This window comes from Besnoitia besnoiti (genome assembly GCF_002563875.1).
Source record: "Besnoitia besnoiti strain Bb-Ger1 chromosome Unknown contig00007, whole genome shotgun sequence".
NCBI lineage: Eukaryota > Apicomplexa > Conoidasida > Eucoccidiorida > Sarcocystidae > Besnoitia > Besnoitia besnoiti.
Window position 1 is genome coordinate 312,759 of NW_021703915.1, and position 20,525 is coordinate 333,283.

A 20,525-nucleotide genomic window follows, 5' to 3' on the forward strand; every position below is an offset into this window, starting at 1 on the left:
CGACGCAGCTGCAGCCCCACCGGAGGCTGTAGAAGCCTTCCGAGGAGGAAACTGCGCTTCACTGCATCCTCGGGATACTCGAAGCCCGCATGTATATCAGGCTGGGCGGCAGCTGCGCCATGAGCGCGTTCACCAGCGCTGAGGGCCTGCACTTGTTGTCGCTGACCAGCCCCGCCTCTTCGCAGTCGCGCTTGATGTCGAAGCCGCATCAGGCATTGAGCAGGTTATCGCGGTCGGCCTTCACGCCGCGCTTCGGGGACTCCGCGCCCAGCTGCGTCTGCAGGTAGCGGCGGACTTCCATCCCCGAAAGGCGGAGCTCGTAGGCCCCTTGGATCGTCAGCTGGCTGCGCTGGGCGCCTCTGTAGTAGGTCGACTGCCACGCACGCAACTAGGATCTCCGCGACCCGTGGCGCTGCACGATGAACGAAAACTGCAACTCAGCCCCGGAGAACGCCGCCTGCAGAGGGTCCGCGACATGATGCATCAGGAAGACGTCACCAGCCATGCGCAGGTCTGGCTTCGGGCACGACCGCCACGTGCTGCAAAGGCGATTCTGGCTCGCCCCTAGCCGTCACCGAGCTACCGCTTGCTCCGCTGGGGGAGCAAAGCGCGGCGAAAATGACGAGCGTCCAAGGCTTCGACATTTTGCGGATATGAAAGAACGATTGCAGCGGCGCTAAGCACTGCGGGGGGACAGGGGGGAGGGGGAGGGGGAAGGGGGGGGACAAAAACTGAGTTTGTAACAGCGCATTTGAGGGCGCTCGAGGCACCCGTACATATAAAACTTTGGCGAAACCGTCTACACAACCCGGCGCCCGACACCCGTGGGAGTTGACGCCGCAGCGCCGCAGTCTCGCCCAGACAACAGGGAGTCTGTAAAGGTACTCTACTCAAGTGGGTTCCCTGGAGGGAAGTCCCGCGGAACTCTGGAGGCCAGCAAACGGAGACTGACGCTGGGACGCTGTCTGCGAGACAGATATGAGAGGCGGTGCGAGGCGCTGTCGAGGACCTGGGGCGTGAGATTCCGACTGCAGGCTCCGCAGGTCGCAAGCAGGCGGGGACGTGGCGAGCACGCAGCTGCCCAGAGGACGACGGTGCTGATCATAAACACCTCCGTCGAGCGCACGCCGCCGATCGGCGAGCGGTGAGTAGGTCAACGCAAAAACGGACTTTCAACGGCAGGCTTCGGCGCCGCCGCTTTTCTTCCTAACGAGGCTTGGACACGTCCGGGAGGAGGGGATGGTCGCGGACGAGCGTGTAGAGGGACTACCTGCAATGAAGGAATCGTCTGTACAGTGCTGACGAGGTGCCAGCGCTCACAGAGGACACTGCGCCCTCCATGTCCAACGCCGAGAAGGAAAGACAGAAAAACGCGCGGCCGATTTGGACGCTCGCACGGCGTTTTCTTTGCCAGGGACGGGGCGGTGTCCTCGTCTTGTACCCGTCAATTCCGCCGCCGCATCCTCAGGGGTGCGGGAAAACGGAGCCGCAACGATTCCTCGCTCCTGCTCCTTCCGCCTCGCCTGCCGCACACCAACTCCCTGGGGTCTCCTTCCGAGCTCTGATCTGCGCAGACGCGGATTCGCGCGTCGCCCCGGACCCGCGGGGGAGCGAGCGCTGGCACTGCGGCTGACTGCAACGAGCCAGCGGCCGCCAGCGGAAATGACTTGCGCGAGCCAGCGGCCCCCCCTCTTGGGTCTGACGACGCGCAGAAGCTCCTGTCTCTGTCTCGGGCCGTTGACCCGCCTGCACTGACAGGACCGTGCGGCTCAGGAAAAAGCTCTCTCAGCAAAACTCCAGAGAAGGAAACTTTGTTTGTGCGAGGAGATTCGTGCGAGCGGACTAGTCTGCTACGATAGCTGACAACCCCACACACCTCGTGTCACTCGAAACAGAAATGTGTCGCCCTCCTAAAAGCCTCCTAAAAGCCAAGAAGCAAGCGAGGCGCCCGCGTGACCCAGAGAAGCCCCGTCGCCTAGTGGAAGCGAGGTCTTGCACCAGAAACCGAGAGATCTGAAGCCGGTTACGTAGCTCGAATACCGAAGCGGGTCCAGTCAGACAAACGGCAATGCTTTCACAACTGCCCTTTACTACTACCTTCTCCCCTTCCTGCCTCCCCCCCTCTTCCAAGGGGGAATCGGTTTTCTTCTTTCGGCCCACAGCGGCCCAGCGAAAGGTGAGGACATTCAACTGCGGACAACTTTCAAGAAGATAAGTCTCTCTGGACGTCGCACCGACGTGCTCCCCCGCCACTGCGAGGTGAGCTGCTCGCCAGTTGCCCTTCCCTCTGATGAATTAGACCAAATACCGCTCGCTGCTCTGTCGCTCTTCAGCACACTAGCCCTTTCCGGCTACAAGCCACAGCCTCTTCACCGGGACTGAGACTCTGCGTGCGTCTCTCAGTGCCTGACTCTTTGACTATATGCACACGCAGGTGCGCGCGAGGTTCAAAAGTTTCCCACGTTCTGTTGTTTCCACGACATCCTCATGCTCAACAGAGATTCACATCTGCAATGGGCACTCCGTACGCCATAAATCATATATATGTACATGTGTCTGTCCCTAAACATGCACCGGCGCAGATGGGCCCCCCGCTTTGTGCGAAGCGTGCCTTCTCCGCGGTTCATCGGGCACCGAAAAATCCTTCACGCCAAATCCTCATCTCGCTGAAGTCACGACCCATACATATATATCTGTATATATCTATATATACCTATCTGTTTTTGGAGTCTTCACGTGAGCGGCGCGTTGAGCCAAGAAATGACACACCACGTGCCTGTAGGCGGTAGAACAGACAAGTGCACGCAAGTTGGCAGCTCGAAAGCAGAGAAAAAGTGCGCCTATTCCATCTTTCCTTCACTTTCTCTCTCGACTTCGCAGGGCCTCGACCTGCTCCTTCCACGCGACGTATCCGCTCGGTGACACAGACGAGGTCGCCCTTTCATACAGCAAGAGGTAACCTTCTGTGTGAACTTCTGGGGGCATGTCCGCGCCAAGCTAAAGTCAGACAGACACGGCAAAGTCACCGCGGCCCGCGTTCATCTTTCGCAGCCCGCCTAGCTGCGTTTGCCACGGGATTCAACTCCCTCACCCACCTACCTACCCATCCCCCCACACACGACGGACAGCTCGTCTCTGTCTCCTCCGCCAGCGACACGAAGTTGAGCGTCGGTGCTCCTACACCCGGCTGCCTGCGCTCGGGGGGGAGGCGGGGATGAGTGCCCCTGCGCCTAGCGATTCGCTGCCTCTTCGCAATCGCCTGCAGAATTTCCCTCTAGGCGCCACACACGTCCGCCCGCCGCACATATATCCCTTTGTATCAGGGCGCCTATGTGCGCGTCTGTCGTTACGTGACATGTCTCTACGGGTTGCATCTCTGTGCTCCTTCCCTCGCGTCGCTTCTCAAGGCTCCGTGTGCTCTCGGGGCTCGAGCGGCTCCCGCGCATCTCTGTCCCCACTCTTGCTCCGCCTCGTCTGTCCGCATCTCGAGAGGAGATCCAGTGGCGCTGAGAAGGAATCTGTTTTTTTTCCTGACCTACCTGAATTGACTCTGCGTCATTCCAGCACGTCCAGCAGCCGCTGTCGCCCGCGGCCCAGTCCTGCAGAGACGCACGCGGAAGAAAACACAAGAGACAGCCACCGCGTTCAGGTCACTCTCACGTGGAGGCCTCAACCTTCAAAAGTCTAAAGCGCCACACCCCCCGGCACACGGATGTGCGCACGCAGAGGCCTCACCACGCAGCGCTCCCCGCCTTGCTAGCGCCCTGCAAAGAGACGGCAACGCAACGCAGGCGTGTCTGGTCGGGCGCGTGCGAAGCGGAAGCCGGGAGTAGGGCTCCTGAGCAAGTTCTGAAAGAAGTACAGCTCCGAGACACGCAGCTCCCGACTCCGCCCTCTCTCGGCCGCTGTCGGGAGAGGTCCGGCTTCACGCGCCACAACAGCTTCTTCAATGGACTGCCAAGTCGCCACCCCCCCCCCTCTTGTAGCGAGGGGCCCAACAGTGGCGGGTGTGAGCCGCACTACAGTTGGTCTGCTCGGAATGGCTTGCGGCAGTTGCCTTACTTTGGAGTAGCAGACGTAATGCCCGCTGTCGGGCGAATCTCCGCGATGCGTGACGAAGGCCTTGAGGCGGTACAGGGCATCGTCGTTGGATCTCGCTTCGCGCCCAGACTCTCTGGTGCCCTCCGCCTGTTCAGACTTCCGCCTCGCGGCCGCAGGCGCGCTCTCCTCCTCCCCGCGCCCGGTCGGGTCTCGCCGAGCTCCGTCTGCGTTCTCCCTCGCCTCTGCTGGCTGTCGCGCCGCCTCCTCGTCTTCGGCGCCAGGCGTCGTCGCCCGCGCGGTTTTCTTTCGCGCGAGAAAGTGACGCAGCGTGAGCTTGAGCGGCACCCGCACTTTGAGTTTGGCCTTCTCGAGTAGCAGCGCGTCCTGCGCGTCACGCAGCCCTCTGCCGCCGCCCCCGGCCGGCGACTCTTTCGTCTCGCGCGCGTCTTGCGGGCGGGGGTCGCTGTGGTCGCGCAGCAAGGCGTCGCGCAAGGCCTCCTTGTAGGCGCGCAGCTGAAGGCGCGTCATGAAGCGCTTTACGTGGAGGATGAGCACCGGCGGCAACTGCGCAACTCGGTAGATCTTCTGCACATGCGTTCCCTGACAGCCCGCCCACTCGCATCTGTACTCCAGCGTCGCGGAGGAAAAGAAGGCGCGAAGCAAGTCCCCCAGCGACGGGACCGGGAGCATCAGCCAAGACGCCGCAGCCGAGCGAGGAGCCCCTGCAGGACGACGAGCCGCAGAGGCTCCGCTCTGCGTCGCCTGGCGGGGCGGAGGGAGCGTGATGCCCAGCGACAGACACCGCTGTATCTCGAAGCACGTGCGCCTGAATACGAGGAAGAAAAGCACGCGCGTCGTCTGAGACAGAGGGAGAGCGAAGCACGCAACGCCGACGGCGCAAGAGACACCAACAGAGACACAGCAAATACGCGGCGAAAAGAATGGAATGAGAGAGAAGAGAGAAAGAAAGAAAAGAGACAAGCACGAGCGACGCCCAACAGGCGGAGTGAACGCTCCCCCCACCGCCAGCGGAGAGACTGCACGCCGAAGTGCGACCTCGCATCTGCGCCTGAGCCCAACAGAACAAGACGCGAAGCGCACGCAGACACCGGCGGACGGGACTGCGCAGCCCGCGCCAGAGGGCGAAGGCCGCTCGCGAAGACACTCGTCCACATGACGCGAGAAGGTGAGATGGTACTGGGAGTTCAGTCCTCGGACTATATCGGCCCCTGCATGCCGCGTGACGACTCCGTTGTCATCGAACACGATCACCTCTGAAAGGCGAAACATGGACGGAGCACCGAGAAACGGAAAACAGACGCCTCAATTGCTTCATCGTCGCTGGGTCGGCCGGAACCGCGTCGCACCTGTGGAGGCAGGACGTGCACTGCAGAACCTGCTTCAGCGTCATTTCCAGGTACTCCGAGATCGGGGTACGCGGGAGGTTTTCAGCCATCAAGTAGGTGGAAGGCCCGACGTCTCCTTCCTCCGCTTTTTCCGCTTTTTCCTCTCTCCCTGCGCTGTCGGCCTTCGAGTCTCCCTCCCCCTCTTCAGCCTCTCGAGCGGCCCTGCCTTCTGCGCGTGTCTGCGAGTCGTGTGTCTTCGCTGCCTCGCGTTCTGCTTGAGGAGGCAGCCCGCCTTCGCACTCGCTCCTCCTCTCTGCGGGAGAGGCGCACGTAAATGCGTCGTTTTCTTCGCTCGCGCGCGCGGCTTCGCTGACTCCTCGCAGCGATGGACGCGCCTCAATGCTTGCGTTCTCGGGGCTCTCTTTCTCGGCAGAGACTTGCCCTCCGATTCTTCTCCGCCCAAGAAGACAGGGGTCTCTGGGCGCCCAGTCCATCTGCTGTTCGGATTCCTCTCCTCCACCGCCCCCCTCGTTGCCTGCATAGTCCTCTCTCGCAGATTCTCCCTCCGCTTGCCGCGCGTCGTCGCCTTCGCGCGCACAGACTCGAAACGACGAGAGCGACGCTGCCTGGAGACTGGCTGCTTCGTTGGTCGGCGCGGATGAAGACGCGCCGCTCCGAGTCGCAGCGCCTTGCAGCCGAAGCCGTGCGAGACTCTGCCGCTTTGCCGCGAGGTGCGACGCGGCCTCTGCCTCGAGGGCCTCCAGCAGCATGCACAGAAACTCGTGCGCATCCTGAAAAGAAAAAGGAAAGCTCGCCACGTTTTCGGATGCAATACAACTCACCTCAGCCCTCCCTCTCTCATCGCCGGGCCCCTCCTCCCCCCTCCCCATTCTCCACACACACACACACACCTCCACCGACACCGGAAGACGCACGCAGGATCACCATGCAGCTCAAGAAAAACAGCAGACACACATTCCTCGAGAGGGAATCCATGCAGCCAACTCGGCCGCATCCTTGCTGCCTCCTCGCGGCAGCTGCGGTCGCCTACCTGCTGCTGATTGCCCGTGAAGAGCGGCAGAGCGGCATCGATGCAGGCCTTCAGGTACCCCGGGCTGAGCGAGTCCTGCGCGTCGCGGAGGAACATCAGGCGAAAGGCGAGCGCCAGGTACGCGTTGAAGAGCTTGCAGCCGGGCAGCAGCGGCGGCCCCCGAGGGAAGAACTGCGTAACGAGCGCCCGTCCCGCCTCGGGGGAGACGCCCGCGAGTGAAAACCCTGGAAGTGCCTCCGTCCGCGGACGGCCGAAGAGCTGAAACCGCGTGAGGAGAGACAAGGCAGACATCCACGCATGCCAGCACCGAGACACGCCGCCGAGAAAGCTACGCGCTCGCACGCGCCGACACACAACGGGAGACTGCGGCGGCGGAGCCCCCTTCGCATCTCTCTCGACAAGAAGCGGCGTAGGGATGTATGGAACGACGCTGCGTCCGCCTCGCGCCTACCGGATCCACGCAGAGTCCTACCGATGCGCATTGTCTGCTTGCATTCAATCGCTCACATGCACGTTCCTACGAATTGCGGTCAGGCTCCATCGCAGCGCCGCGCAAAAACCCCCACACACAGCATGCAGCCTCGTGTGAACCGGCGAGGCGCACGAGCCAGGCCTCGCCCCTCTGCCCGGAACCCCAAACCTTACAGTATTCGTCTTGAATATATAAAAATCCCATTTTCAAAGATACGCTGAAGACCACTATCCTTGATACACTTAACACGACGGTCACGAAAAGCACAAGAGAACTTGCATCCAGGAAACAAAGACCTTGAGATCTGAACGGGGAGTCAACCCGTCGTCGATATACTCGGCCCTAAATTCCCTCCACCAGCGCATCCCTTCCTCCTTCGATGCATGCACGCAGGCGGCTTGTGTCCCTCGGCCTGAGAGACGCTCGCGCCTCACCTGGGTGAAGAAGAAGAGCGACAGCGAGTAGTCTTGAGCAGCAAAGAGGAGCCTGAGGACGGCATTCATGTAGCAAGTGTTGCCCAGGTTCTTCAAACCGCCGCGGAAGCTCTCGCGCGGGCGCCGCGCGCCCAAGTCGGGACGCGAAAAGAAGGGAAGAGACGACAGCCGGCGCGGCGGCGCGAGGGCAGCGCGAGACGCAGAAGATGGCGCAGAAGACAACACACAAGGCGACGCTGCGCTGGATGGCCCCGTGGAGGCAAGCGCCACATGAGAAGATGAGGCACACGCCTGCGAAGAGGACGCCGCATCCGCGGGCGATCGGCGCGCGCTCGCCACGTCGTCGCTGCCGCTCTCGAAGGTCGGCTTTAAAGGAGCGACCCGCGCCGCCTCCGCCGCCTCGTCTTCCTCGCTGTCAATCGTGACGACGCCTCCATCGGGCTCCTGAGGCCAGCCCGATCGCTGCGGAATCTCCTTCATTGCGACGCCCGCGCATTCCAACGGAGAGGCGGCGCCGGGCGAGCTCGCGCGCGAGGGAGAGACCGCGGAGGAGGCGCATGCAGACGAGGAGGAAAAAGACGGCGACGGCGCGCCCGCAGCCAGGGCGGAAGGAGAGGAAGAGCCGCTGACGGAGACGCGGAGCGCGCGACGGGCGGCGACCGCGCAGCGCTTCACCGCTGAAGGCAGCCGAGAGACACACGCCACACAGAACAGCTGAGGGGCGACGAAGGGGGGGGGACATACCAAAGGCCGGCAACCCGAAAGACAAGGAAAACGAATCTTTCTCGCGCGGGGAGAGGCGAGTTCAGGCGTGCCAGGCTCGTGTGCCAGGCTCGTGTGACTTCCGAGGCTTCGTCCATGAAAATAAAGTCCCACACCGGTTGCTAGGCATCGCTTGTGGATTTTCATTTTGAAGAATAAAGCCAAAAACAAGTGATCATTAAACAGAGGGAGGACGCTCGAGTTCACTCGGCACGCATAGCTGGAAAAGCACTCGCCTGAAGCTCCTTCGTCGATGAAGCGTCCATTCGGCGAGAGGCGGCGCAGTCTCATCCTGCCTTCTGTATCCTTCGGCCGCGAGTCTTCGAGTCCACGGACCTCTCTGCATTTGCCTCCTCCTCCCTCCGCCCCTCCTCGCGCGAAACCCGCCTTCTCGCAGCTCGCGGGCGCAGGCGCCCAGACGGAAACGGCGCGCGCAGAGACAGAGGAAGAAGGCACAGAAGACGCAGAGGAAGACGCAGAGAGAGACGCAGAGGAAGAGGGAGGCTCGGCGAAGACTGGCGGCGAGCGGGTGAAGGAAAGGAGCTTCTCCTTCGCCTCACGAGACGCGCACTGAACCTGGAGCTTTAGGCGCGCGCTGGAGAGCACAGCGGTCTCAGGCCCCATGAAGGACAGGAAACGCGCACAGCGCAGATCCTGCCAAAAGTCCTGAGGCACACGCGCACGGGAAAGAAACACACGCGAAAACGAGAGCTTTGAAGCGAGCGAAAGAATGCGGAGGCAGCGCAGAGACGCCGCGACTACACAGAAAGCAGACGACGGGCGAATGCAGCGAGCGCCGCCGTGCTCCCGAGCTGCGGAGACGCCGGAGGAGGCCTCTATCAGAAGTCGTCTACCCGAAAAAAATCGACCTTCCACAAGCTGCAGAGCAAGTCAGCACGGTTTTTTCCTCTCTCTAGTCGGCACCGGCTATGGTGAAGAAATCCAGCCAGGAAACGAAAGCGAAGTCGAGAGAAAAGCAAGCAAAGGAGACTGGAGAGGCCTGCGGCTGCGTCGGACCACGCTCTCCTGCTCACCTTGAGATGGAGTTCGCGACTGGGCACCACGGAGACGAGCGAGGCGCCTTTTAGCTTTCCTCGGAGAAGAATCAGCCGGTGTTCGCCCGCTTCGGGTTTCCACTCTTCACCGGTTGCCTCCTGCGCGGTATCCGCCGCACCGTCTGCCGGGTCTCGCCTCGAGGGGCTGCGCCTCTCCACGCGGCTCCAGATCCGCGCCAGAACCGTCGCCTCGCGGCCAACAGACGCAGACTTGACAGCAAGAGAAGACGCGCGCTCGCCGTTCGAGGCCTGCGTCTGCCGGCCGTCCCAAGGCAGGAAGACGCCCTGCGCAGTCGCAGAGCCGAGGACGATGAATTGTTCATCGGGATCTCCGCGCATCTTGTCGCCGCGAGCGTCAAAGGGCGCGACGCCTAAAAAAGGAATCGCCTACCTTCTCGTACCATTCGTGAGCGCGTTTCGGCAGACTCTGAGCACGCAGTGAGCGACCTAGATGCAGGGAGCTCGACAGCCAGACGCATGAAACTAGGCATCCCTGCGAGTCGGGTTCACGCGATACCGCAGGAAGAGAGACAGGCAGAGGCGGAGGAAACCGCGGAGCCACCAAGCGAGAGTGAGGCCGCCAGTCACGCAGGTCGTTGCGCAGCTCGCAGAAAAGGCGTGCACCAACGTCCTTCTCCGCTGGCTGGGGTCAGCGAAGAGGAAGCGATAGACACGCGTGGAAGGCAAAGAAGAAGATGCGAAGACACTCAAACAGAGAACGAAGGCTGAGGCGCGGCCGCGCGGGTAGAGACACGCGCGGCGTCGCCCTTCACGCGCCTTGAGACCCCTCTGAAGACTAAATGGGGACGAGCAAGAGCCCGCGGAAGCGAGAGGAAAACAGGAAAAGGGAGCCGCGGAGAGCGAGCAGCGAGGAAAACTGAGAGAGCAGCGCGAGGCACACGGAGGCAGCTGCGATAACGGAGACTGTAGCGGCAGCTGACCGCCGGAAGGACGAGCCCGTCCTGAGTGAGCAGGACGCGACTCGAAAAGATTACAGGAAAGCGGAGGGACGAGACAAAACAAGGCGGGAAGAGAGAAGAGAAATGTGGAGGAGGGCGGAGAGGCAAACAAAGAAGGAAATGCTCTCGAGTTTGCCTCGAAAAAACGCACTACAGCGTCGCTGTCTCTTCTTCAGGAGGTTGCGTGAACCCCCTCACCGCCTGCGACAAAAGGACATGCCATAAAGCCTGGGAGCTGTCCTCACGAAAACGAACAACGTCTCTTGCTCAGGAGTTTTAGTCTTCCCCATGTCTTTTAGTTGAAACTCTCGGAAACCTGGACGGTGTGTTCAGCGGAGAAACGAGGCCTGCGGAGACAGCGCGTCTGCCCGCCAGCTTGTCGCATGCCTGCGCGCACTTTCTTTTCCCTTCCGGGTAGTTTGCGATTCCTCCGTTTCTCCTCGCAGTTTCGCCATCCCAGGCAGCTTATTTTTCTCTGTCCTGCCGAGAGTCGCCTTTTTTTCTCTGCCCATGACCCCAACACTGCAGCAAGGGCAAACTCCCGCCAGAGAGACACGCACCTGCGCGCCTCTGTGCTGTTTTCATGGCCGTCTCGCGCGCTTTTCCTTCAAGTCTGCCGCAGCGCCTCTCCCCTGTTGTCTCCTCTCTCGCTCTCCATTCGCTCTTGTATCTCTGTTTGCGAAAACATCTCGGCATCGGCGTGCTCCGCCCCCAGAACAAAAATCCTTCTGCCCCCGAACTTCGTCACACGCCGCATCTGCAAGACACGCGGGTGTCTCTGCTGCCGCATTCTGTCGAAGCCTGCCTTTCTCCGGCCCTTTCACTGCATTTTCCTTCTAAAAACACGGCATGGAGTTCGGGGCTTCGCCCCCTGGCGCCTGCAGCGCCTCACAGGCGTCGCCCGTGCCCAAACCAGAGGACGCGAATCCGGCGGCCTCTCGCCCTGTGGCGACGCCGACTCCTCCGCCATCGATCTCTTTGAATTCTTCTGGTTCGGCAACAGCGAGAAGCGCGGCAGGGGGAGAAGCAGATCTGGAGGAAAATGCGCCTTTGCTTCTTCTCCTCGTCCTCTGTGAGGAGCTCTGGCGCGCAGACTCCGGGACGGCGCCAGCCGTCTCCCCCGAGGCCGCATGCGGAGGTGAAGCCTGCGAAAGCGTGGAGCGTGAAGAGCCTCGTGACAGTCGAGGCGAGGAGGACCCGCAGAGGCTCATGCAGTCGTTCCACCTCTCGCCTGCATCGCGTTTCCTGCGCGAGCTTCTCGAAAAGCTCGGCACGCCTGTGTTGGAACGCGCCCAGGCACCTGTGGGTGCGGCCTCTCGCGCTTGTCCTCCCCTTTTGTCTCCGCCCGCAGGCGTCATTCTGCACACGAAGTACTACGACGCGCCGGTGCGCGTAGCTTGCCAGTGCGTGGCATACGCAGCGCAGGCCCCGCTCTCCCTCCCGCAGGCTGTTGAGCGCGCCTCGCCTGACCTCGCGGCGCCGTCGCCCTCGCCCCCCAGCGCGCCCTCCGCGGCAGCGACCGCGACGCCTGCGACGCCGCCCACCCCCTCGGCGGCTTCCCCTTCCTCCGCCTCGCTGCGTTGTGAGCGCGCCGCGGCGTTCTCTGAGTCTCCGCGCGTCTTTCCTCGCCTGAACCTCCCGGCGCCGCCCGAGGCGCTCATCGTCCTCTGCACGCCGAGCGGGGCCACGCGGCTCGCCGGCGGCTGCGAGCGGAAGGCGTTGGAGGAGGGGAGGGTTAGCGCGGCTGCGCCGGTCGTGCACTCCGCACTCTCTGCGCGCGCGAGATTTGATCAAGGAGACGAAGCTGACGACTCCCTCCCGCTGCCCGCCTGCCTCCGGCGCCCTCCGTACCGCCTCACAAGGCAGCCAAAGCGCTCTGAGGAGACTCCAGGTGAGGCAGGCCACGCGAGCAGCGCGGTCGTGCACCCACAGTTGCGTGGAGCAGCAGGCATACACGGCTGCGGCGAGGGCGACTACAGGAGCGTTGGGGGGGGGGGGGACGCTGTATGTGGAGGGCGCTGGTGTGTGCCAGCTCTTGTGTTGGACGGGGCGACGCACACAAATCGATGGTTTATGTATATGTATATAGCTACATGCAGATAAATAGATAGATAGATGCAGATGGAGAGATGGGTAGGCAGATACGTAGGCAAAGGTAGGGAGATAGAGAGATATAGGTAGACAGATATGGATAGACAGACAGATAGGTAGATAAATTCGTGCAGTCTTTCGCGGTCGCTCGTTGAGATTTTTTGTCTCGCGTTGCTCTTCGCTCCCTCAGAGAACGCAGAGGAGAAGGAGGGCGAGCACCCAGCTCTGGCGGCAGGCTACACGGCGCTCCGCGGAGATGAGTCAGACGAGGAGGCCGACGACGAAGGTGGAGCCCAGGACGCAGAAGAAGACGAGTCCGGGCAGTGGCTTTCGAAAGTGCCTGTAAAGCTGTTGGTGTCTCTCGAGAGTTCCGCGGAACGGGCGCAGAGAACGTCTCGCGCTGCGCGGCCGTCAGGGGGGAGAGGCGCTTCGTACGGCGCGACGATGACAGGCGAGGAGGAGGACCCGTCTGAAATTCTTTTTTTCGAAGGCAACTGTCTCTTTGAGCACCTCTCGCTTCCTCTCCCTGGCTGCGCGGCGTCTGCGGCGACAGGCCCCTCCGCGGCGGAGGCTGCGCCGTCTTCTCTCGCGTCTTTGTCCGCGTCAGGAGCTCCCCCAAAGCTGCTGGGCACGCACGACGCAGCCGCGCGGCTCGTCGACGCCTTGCATTGCCACTTATGGCCCGGTCTGAAGCGGCGCGCGCCTCCCAAGATGGAGGAACAGAAGCCGCGGGAGGCGTCCTCGGGCTTCTCTGCGTTCAGAATGGCCCCCTCGCGGACCGCCTCCGCTGCAGCCACGGGTGCAGCATGCGCAGCTGCGTCTTCGCGCGCTGCCTTCGCCTCGCCGCAGAGTGAGGCCGCAGCGTCCGAGTCAGACGGCGGACAGACGGCGGGCGGTGCGGAAGAGGCGCGACGAAGCGACGGAGAAAACGCGGAGAGTGCCGGCGAAGCGGCAACGCCGACCGCGGAGGGGAAGCAGCCGAAGGCGAAAAAGTGCTCGAATGAGACAGAAAGTGCGAGTCTGGGGTCTCTGGAGGGACTCGACCGCCTAATCCAACAGATGCGGGCAGCTCGCGTGGAGAGTGAATATCTCTCGAGGGCCGAACGGAGGGCGCGCGCTGAAGCAATGGCGATGAAGCTTGCTAGTCTCCTGGACTTCTCAGATGAAGAAGACTAGAGACTCAAACCGAAAAGGGGGCGAGAGGACGGGCAGTACTCATTCGAGGAATTGGAGACCATGAAGCCGAAGAAAGGGGCCTGCGCGGGAGAGGTCGGCGGACAGTCAGAAGGGAGGAAACAGACAGGAGCGGAGCGCGGTATCGCAGGCCCGCAGAGGGACGGCGAGATACTCAAGAGGCGATGCCTCTGTGCGTCCGTAGTGCTTTAGCGAGTGAAAACACCGTGCGCACCCGAGTGCAGATGCAATTAAGACAAGCGTGGACGGTGTTGGGATAGGGCAAGGAAGCTATGGATGAGGAGGGGGGGCAGAGAGCCGACGAGGTGACGTCTAGAGACGAGCTGACGCCGGATGAGTTGTTTAGTTGTTTCCGGGCGAGCGTGTCGCAATCGAGTTCGATGACAATGGTTTTTGTGAGTTTGCAGACGTGGCACGCCCTCTCGTATGAGCTGTCTTCCCGAAGTGCTCACCATTTTCACTTTGCCTTCCGTTGTTTGGCGGACGCGCGCGAGCCGCGCTCCAACAGCGCGGTCTAGCGGGAAAATATCACTTTCGCAAAAAATCAGGCGTCGCACGTAGAACTCCGCGGCCGTCACTGACTCCATGGTGACCTTTCCACTCACTGAAAAAACTGGTACCATACCGTTGGTCACGGGAGGGATACCTCGGAGTGCAGGCCTTCATCGCGGCCGCTGCCTGTTTTCAATCCATCGGCGCCCGTAGCCTCAACCCGTACTCAGCCGTGAGAGAGCATGATACATCATCTGAAGCTGGCAGCCGGCTGAGGTGCCTGAGCTGTGGGTGGTGAGGCTGAGAGAGCGGTGCGCTTTGGACGTTGCCGTCTGGATTGGTCCGACACGCTGGAGGCGCAGACGTGCGTCGCAGAGTTTTTCGCTCGCCAGCAAACGCCGCACCGCCCGCGTACAAAGACCTTTGTCTTTCTCGAGTGACCTCCACAGCTCACACGATTAGTTCCGGATCGCCAGGGGGTAGTTACGGTACAGACTCGCTTGTAGTCCGTTAAACGCTACATACTGCAGTGCCATAACGCTTCGTGGACTGCCTCCTCCTCAGGGCAAAGGCTGGAATGCCGATCCGCACAGGGGGCTGAGGTGTGACTCACAAAGACGATTACCCGTCTTGTGTGGAACTACGTTCTCGACTATGTACGTAGGTTAAAAACTCGACTTGCAGCTTCCGTACAAAGTGGCATGGAGTACAGGGCCGCGCCGTGACAACTGCGTACAGGATTATCGAGAGTGTGCGGGCTTCTGATTCTGCGGTCGCCTTCAACTGGCTGTTTGATTCCAGTTTCTAGTGAATTCCTCGCACAAAAATAGCGTCTAACCCTCTGTGAGGTGTGGAGAAAATGTTTAGGACAGGGAGAGAGTGCGCGGTGGCACTCCCCCCTCTGCATCTGCGGTAGCCGCCACCCGGGCAAGCGTTTTGCAATGGGCTAGGAAGTCAGACGCGCCGCATTTCCACCTTCCTAAGTAGCAGACATTCTGGCCCGGGCTGTCCTTCACGCTTCGGTACGCCATGATCACAAAGAAAACAGTGTGATTCCATTTTGCAGGTCGCCCCTCTCCCTCCCCCCTCCCATCCTCGTGTTCCAGTGTCCGGGCCGTGGCCTCCTGGCGTGGACGATGAGAGGCTGTCGTGCAAGCGTCTGCCTGCAAGCGTTTGCTGTTTGCTGCTGTAGAGCGGACGATGCAGATGGCGTCCGCGCCTGGGGCGTTGCAGCGTGGCTTTCTGCCGGCCGCTGAAGCCTCGTTTGCCCGCGTCGAATTTCACATGCCTCCTTGCACGACGCCTACTGCTGTCTGGCGTGCACCGCCGAGTGCCAGCATGCACACGTTCCAGGGCACGGGTGGCGGCGAGTCGCGTCTTGCAAAATGCGAAGGCGACGTCAACGAACTGCGCCCTTCCTCCTTCTGCAAACGCGCGGCGAGGGTTGCGTTTCCCGGCGTGAGGGTTTCAGCGGCGCGGCGAGTAACCGCAGCGGTTTGATTTGTTTTCGCTGCTGTCGGCATGATCTGCTTGCTGCGTCTTGCCGCCGGGGTGGGGTTTGTGCTCTCCTCGCGCGAATGTGCGACGAACCCCCAGAGCGCTCGCGCGAGACTTGCCGCGAACAGTAGTAGCCTTCGTGGTTCAGCCGCGCTCCCTGACTGGGAGAGGCGCACAAGACCGGTTGGTCAAGTTCTCAGTTCTTGTTGAATCTTTTGTGGCCTTCAACCTGTCGTAGCACCCGATTCTGTTCACCTGTCGCTTGTCGCAACCTCCCGTGCGTTGTCTCGTGCCGACTCTTTTGCGCGAGTTCATCACAGCGGGTTTTATCGCTCTTTTTCGACACAGTCAGACGACAGCAGCGTGCGCCGCCCCGAAGCGTGTGACCAAACAGCACGCGTCCTTTGCATACAAACCCTGCTGCTGCTGTTCCCAGTAGGGGGGTCGGGGTGCCGGTCTGTCTTCGGTGTGGTTCCCGTCTCGTTCCAAGAGCTCTCGCTGGCGGCGCGTTAATTCCTTTTCTTTTGTTTTCTTTCGGCTAGACAGCTTCGATGTTCTCAACTGGCTCTGTAGAAATGTCTCATTCGATTCTTATCCGCCACAGTGTTTGACGCAAACGTACCACCACCGCCTTCGCAAACAGCGGCCTGCAACCTGGTACGGATGAACTAGCGTGATCATCGTGTTTGGAACGACGGTGGGCGTCTGCCGCCGTAGTCGTGTAGCGTCGTCGCCCGAAGAAGAGCGACTTCGCGGACAAAAAGGGGGGAGGTTTCCCGTTTTAAACCGACAGCTGGCGCCTGCCTTCTCGAGGGATTAACACGGCTCCTGTGTGTGGCTCTCGTCTTTCTGTCTTTGTTGTCTCCGTGAAATGTCGACATATTGGCTCAGCCTCCTGCCTGCAGCTCGACTGGGTTGTATTTTCTCGCGACTCCGTGTCTGAATCGGCGCCGCGCTGCTCTGCGGGCGGTTCCTTTCAGATAACGTTTTCTGCCCAACAACGGCGCCGCAGTACCACTGGTTCCAAAGCGCAAGTGGCGACCGCATCTGTGGCGTCTTTTTCTCGTCAAAGCAGCTCTCCGCGCATCGCGTCACACTTTGCGGAGCAGTGTCTTTTGTCCACTCTGATCGGCATTTCCATTCCATTCTTCACCCTGACAAACAAGTGAGTCTCCCAGCCGAACCAGACAGACATGTTTATATGCGGGCGCTGTATTTAGCTACCTGTTTAGCCGTCGGCTGCAAAAACACGCAAAGCATATGTGCCTTCCAAAAGACAGTGGAGGGGAGGCTGTGCGGTGCGATCTTCCACGGATGGAATGTCGGCTACATGCCCCCCTGGACACTACGTACCTGCCCTCCAGCGCGCAGGGAGAAAGTGGTTGCCTCTCCGCGAGTGTTGTCCGGGTTTGACGGCACATCTGCTAGGATCGCCGCTGTGCTGAGTGTTCTTGAGATGCATTCTAGGTCACTGCGATACGCTTCTTCAACTGAACGAGTGTGTGGCGGCAGACTGTCTGCGGAGGATGAACGTGTGTCTCGCGTGTTTGAACAGCTGCGCACTCGCGTAGGAGGTGTGTCTGACTTTGTGTCAGTTTCTCCCCCCCGTATGGCGAGTCCGCCATCGCTGTCCGACGAGAGCCTCATCATGTCTTCGTCGCGTGTGCGTGATTTTCGCCTGCCCTCGGGGGTCTTGCGATTGAGGGAGTCCATTGTAAGCACGTGACGCGCGGCGTCCCTCATCCCCACCAGTGGATTCCCTCCCACGCATGCCTGCACATCGCGGACGCACGAGGCGCCTTACCGTCCTGGTTGTGCGGTTATTCGTGTGGGCGGCGTGTTTTCCGGCCTGCATGGATTTAGAGTTTGCGGCATCATGAGTGAGCGTGTCCGTCTTCGCTGTCATTGTGCTGTCGCGGAGGGCGCGCGGCTGTCCCCTCAGGAGGTTCTGGAGCTCGCAGCAGTTGACGCGTATGCGTTGCGCGTCTCGCGTGTTTTAGTCTTTTGGCTGTCCTATCTGTGCGTGCGCTCCAGGCTGAGCCCCTCGACGCCCAGGAAGCTTCTCGTCGGCGCTCTCCCCTGCGACAAGATGACTTTCCTCGGAGGCGTCCGCTGGGCGGACCTCAGCAGCGACACGCAGTCACTGTCGGCGTTGCCTAGTACCCCGAAGTGCGCGGGCGGCGGCATGAGCGTCGCCTCCTCTGCGGCCGCTGCGGCCCTGTTGCTTCAGAACGAGGCGGCCGATCACTCATACCTGAATCCTTCCTCCTGCGCCGCCGAGTTCGAGAACAGCAGCGCAGGCCTCAACCTGCACTTCAGGAATGCCGCCATCCTGGGCGGCCCTGACGCAGTCCTCGACGTCCCCTGCGCCGCCGCGTCGTCCGGAGACTGCGAGGCGGCCTGCCTGCCGCATTGGACGGAGGCGGGCAAGAAGGGCGCAGCAGGAGCGGCGGGTTGTGCGCCGGGCGCTTCGACGACGCCCGGGTTCAAAGGTCTCCTCGGCTCCTCCTCCTCGTCCTCTCACGCGCACGACGCCGCCGCGGGCGAGGGTGTGCGGGGCGGTGCCTCCGCTGCGTCCGCCGCGGCGGCGACCAGCCTCGGCGACCGCTCCGCGTCTGGCGCTGCGTCGAAACGAACGAGTGACAGGCACCTCCCCGCTGTCGCTTCTTCTGCCCTCGCCGCAGCAGGTGTTGGCAGCAAAACTGCAGGCGGCAAGGCCCGCCCGACGACCCCTTCTGCGGCGGCCGGCGGCGCAGCTGTGGGCGACGGGACTCGCGGGGTCCACGGCTCCAAGGCTGCGGCGACTCACGCGAGAGCGCCAGCCAGCTCCGAAGACGCCGAAGTCTCCAGCTGGCGACAGGTCAGTCGGCGCTTCGGCCCGCGCGAGCCCGCCGCCGCGCGCGCGCCGGCGCTGACGCCCGCCAAACGCAATCGGCGGACTTCCGGCGGCGGCTGCCGCGGCTCGAGTGTGACTCTGTTGGGGCGCCGCGACCTCGACGAGGAGGCAGACGAGGAGGCGAAGGCTGCGGGCTCTGAGGAAGGGGCGCCGAGTGGAGGGATGGCTCACGCGCAGCAGCCTCCCTCCAAAAAGAAACGCTCTCTGCATCCTTCCCAGACTCACGCGCGCGGCGCCGGCGGAGATGGACAGCCGGACGACGACAGAGACATGCGCAGCGAGGCGGTCGCGCCCTTCAAAGGCTCAGAGAGGGCCTTTTCAGGGTTGAGCAGCAAGCGGGGCAGCGCGTCCACAGCCGTGGGCGGGGGAGCTCGGGGGGCGGCTCGGGCGGCCGCCGCAGTGTCGGCGGGTCGCGACGCGCCTCCGGGAACGGAGGGGCGGGCTCCACGCGCCCGACTGCTGGCGCGAATCTGCTTGTGCCGAACGTTGGCACCATTCCGACGCCTTTTCTTCAGATTCCGGGCTTCGTGTCGCACATGTTCATCCCTACGCTGGCGTCCTCGGCGGGCGGCGCGGCGGTCACGCCGGCGACCCTCGGGCTCTCTCTGCTGCCGCACCCGAACGCGAAGGCTGGAGGCGAGGCCGAAGACGACGAGGACGAATGGGCGAGGCGTGAGTCCGCGCGCATGAAGGACATTGCGATCGGCAAGGCGACGCAGGGATACCGCAACTTCATCCGCGCCGTTCCGAAGGACGAACGCGGAGACGGGGACCCCGCGACGCCCGATCCGAAGCAGCGCTGCAGTAAAGCCCAGTTCCAGAGGGAATACCAGGACTGGAGGAAACAGCTGCACCGATATGACTCGTGCAGCGTGCGCGGCATGTCGCCCGCGGAGCCTGCGGCAGGCGAGGCGGAGAGGGCCGCCGCAGCGCGGCAGACAGGGGGCAGGGACGCGGCCGAAGAGGGCGCGATGAGTGAGGCGAAGGCGGGAGAAGCGCCAGAGAACGGCGAGGAGATCGCTGAGGAGTTTGCAGACGAAACAGATCCGATTCTCGAGTTCAACCGAGAGTGCGAACTCGCGGGTCTGTGAACAACCCAAGCAAAGGAACTAGGATGTGAAACCAGAGGGGATGCGAGGGAGGACCCGACTCGGCTTCTGCGGGAATGTATAGAAACCAAGCGACTATTCATCCCAACCTAACTCTACCTACCACCTACGCATGCACGCACACATACACAGGGATAAGTATACGCACGTACACATATGCGTGCGTATACTCATCCTTATGTATGTGTCCCTACGCACTAGAGCAATGTGTATCTTAGCATGTAGCCGTTGTGAGGTGAAGACGGCCCCGTCTGGGAAGGCCGCCGATCTCGGTTTTCTTCCTACAGAGCGCCGCCAGTGGCAGCGTGGTAGTTCGTGCGCGGCAGTCGGCTGTCTGCACTGTCAGCGGGGGCCTGGAATGAAGAATTTATCATACTCGGAGTAGCCCCCGAGCAGCGAGGGGGGAATTTGTTAAAGCTGGAGTGTCTGTGTCTTTGTGTGTCTACGCTCTTTGTGTATCGCGCCTCACGTTTTCAATGCTCTTCTCTCGTTTATTGGGGCTGCCGCTGTCTGCTTGCTGAATGTCGCTTTGCGTGGGCACCTAGAGTTACGTGTGTGTGCGCTGTCAAAGTTTTTTAAAAAAGAGAATCTGACTCGTCTCCCCGCGAGGGTGGCTGTACTGGCTGTCCCTTTTCCTCGTGAGGATCTGCATGTATGCCTGCATCGACGTATCGACTCATGAAGAAGACAGATGCGTATAGAAGGCAGAGACACGTATCCCTTCAATGTACGCACAGGCAGTTTCCTTGTGTCATGAGAACTCGCTCTCCCGGGACAGAATGTGTGTGCTTCGTGAAGCGACGGCGATGTCGACTTTTGGCTTTGACTGCCCCCCCCCACCTTTTTATTTGTCTCCTTGTATGTATTTCAAAAACATCGAGTCAGGACATTTTGTGTAGGAGGAGGCGCCTCAGGCAAGAAGAGTCTTTCACAGTGGAACAAATGAGCTTTTTGGGCTCTCGACTAATCTTGGGCTGCTGCTCATATCTCGCTTCCGTAATTTCTTCCGTTTTTGTTTTTTTCGTGCTGAAAAAAACACGTCCCGTCCTGCCTCTGCTTTTCGTGGGCATCGGCTCCACACGTTTCAAGGGGCCAATGCTCGCTCGTCTCGCCACGGAGCTTCTTC

General features: G+C 61.5%; 3 protein-coding genes across 3 annotated transcripts; 2 read left to right on the forward strand and 1 right to left on the reverse strand.

Annotated features, from left to right (window-relative positions):
- Window positions 1-2,856: 2,856 nt before the first annotated feature.
- Window positions 2,857-9,500, reverse strand: BESB_070730 (ubiquitin carboxyl-terminal hydrolase; the record flags this gene model as incomplete). Its single annotated transcript, XM_029365446.1, has 8 exons — window positions 2,857-2,997; window positions 3,540-3,599; window positions 4,063-4,867; window positions 5,409-6,178; window positions 6,439-6,696; window positions 7,345-8,021; window positions 8,223-8,772; window positions 9,141-9,500. The coding sequence occupies 8 exons, from the start codon at window positions 9,498-9,500 to the stop codon at window positions 2,857-2,859; spliced, it is 3,621 nt and encodes a 1,206-aa protein (XP_029217930.1).
- A 1,469-nt stretch (window positions 9,501-10,969) lies between these two features.
- BESB_070740 (uncharacterized protein) lies at window positions 10,970-13,387 on the forward strand (the record flags this gene model as incomplete). The annotated part of the gene is made up of 2 exons (XM_029365447.1): window positions 10,970-12,011; window positions 12,402-13,387. 2 exons carry the CDS (start codon window positions 10,970-10,972, stop codon window positions 13,385-13,387), a joined length of 2,028 nt encoding a protein of 675 aa, XP_029217931.1.
- Window positions 13,388-17,270: 3,883 nt separating this feature from the next.
- On the forward strand, window positions 17,271-19,381 carry BESB_070750 (uncharacterized protein; the record flags this gene model as incomplete). The annotated part of the gene is made up of 2 exons (XM_029365448.1): window positions 17,271-18,647; window positions 18,806-19,381. The coding sequence occupies 2 exons, from the start codon at window positions 17,271-17,273 to the stop codon at window positions 19,379-19,381; spliced, it is 1,953 nt and encodes a 650-aa protein (XP_029217932.1).
- Between the last annotated feature and the right edge of the window lie 1,144 nt (window positions 19,382-20,525).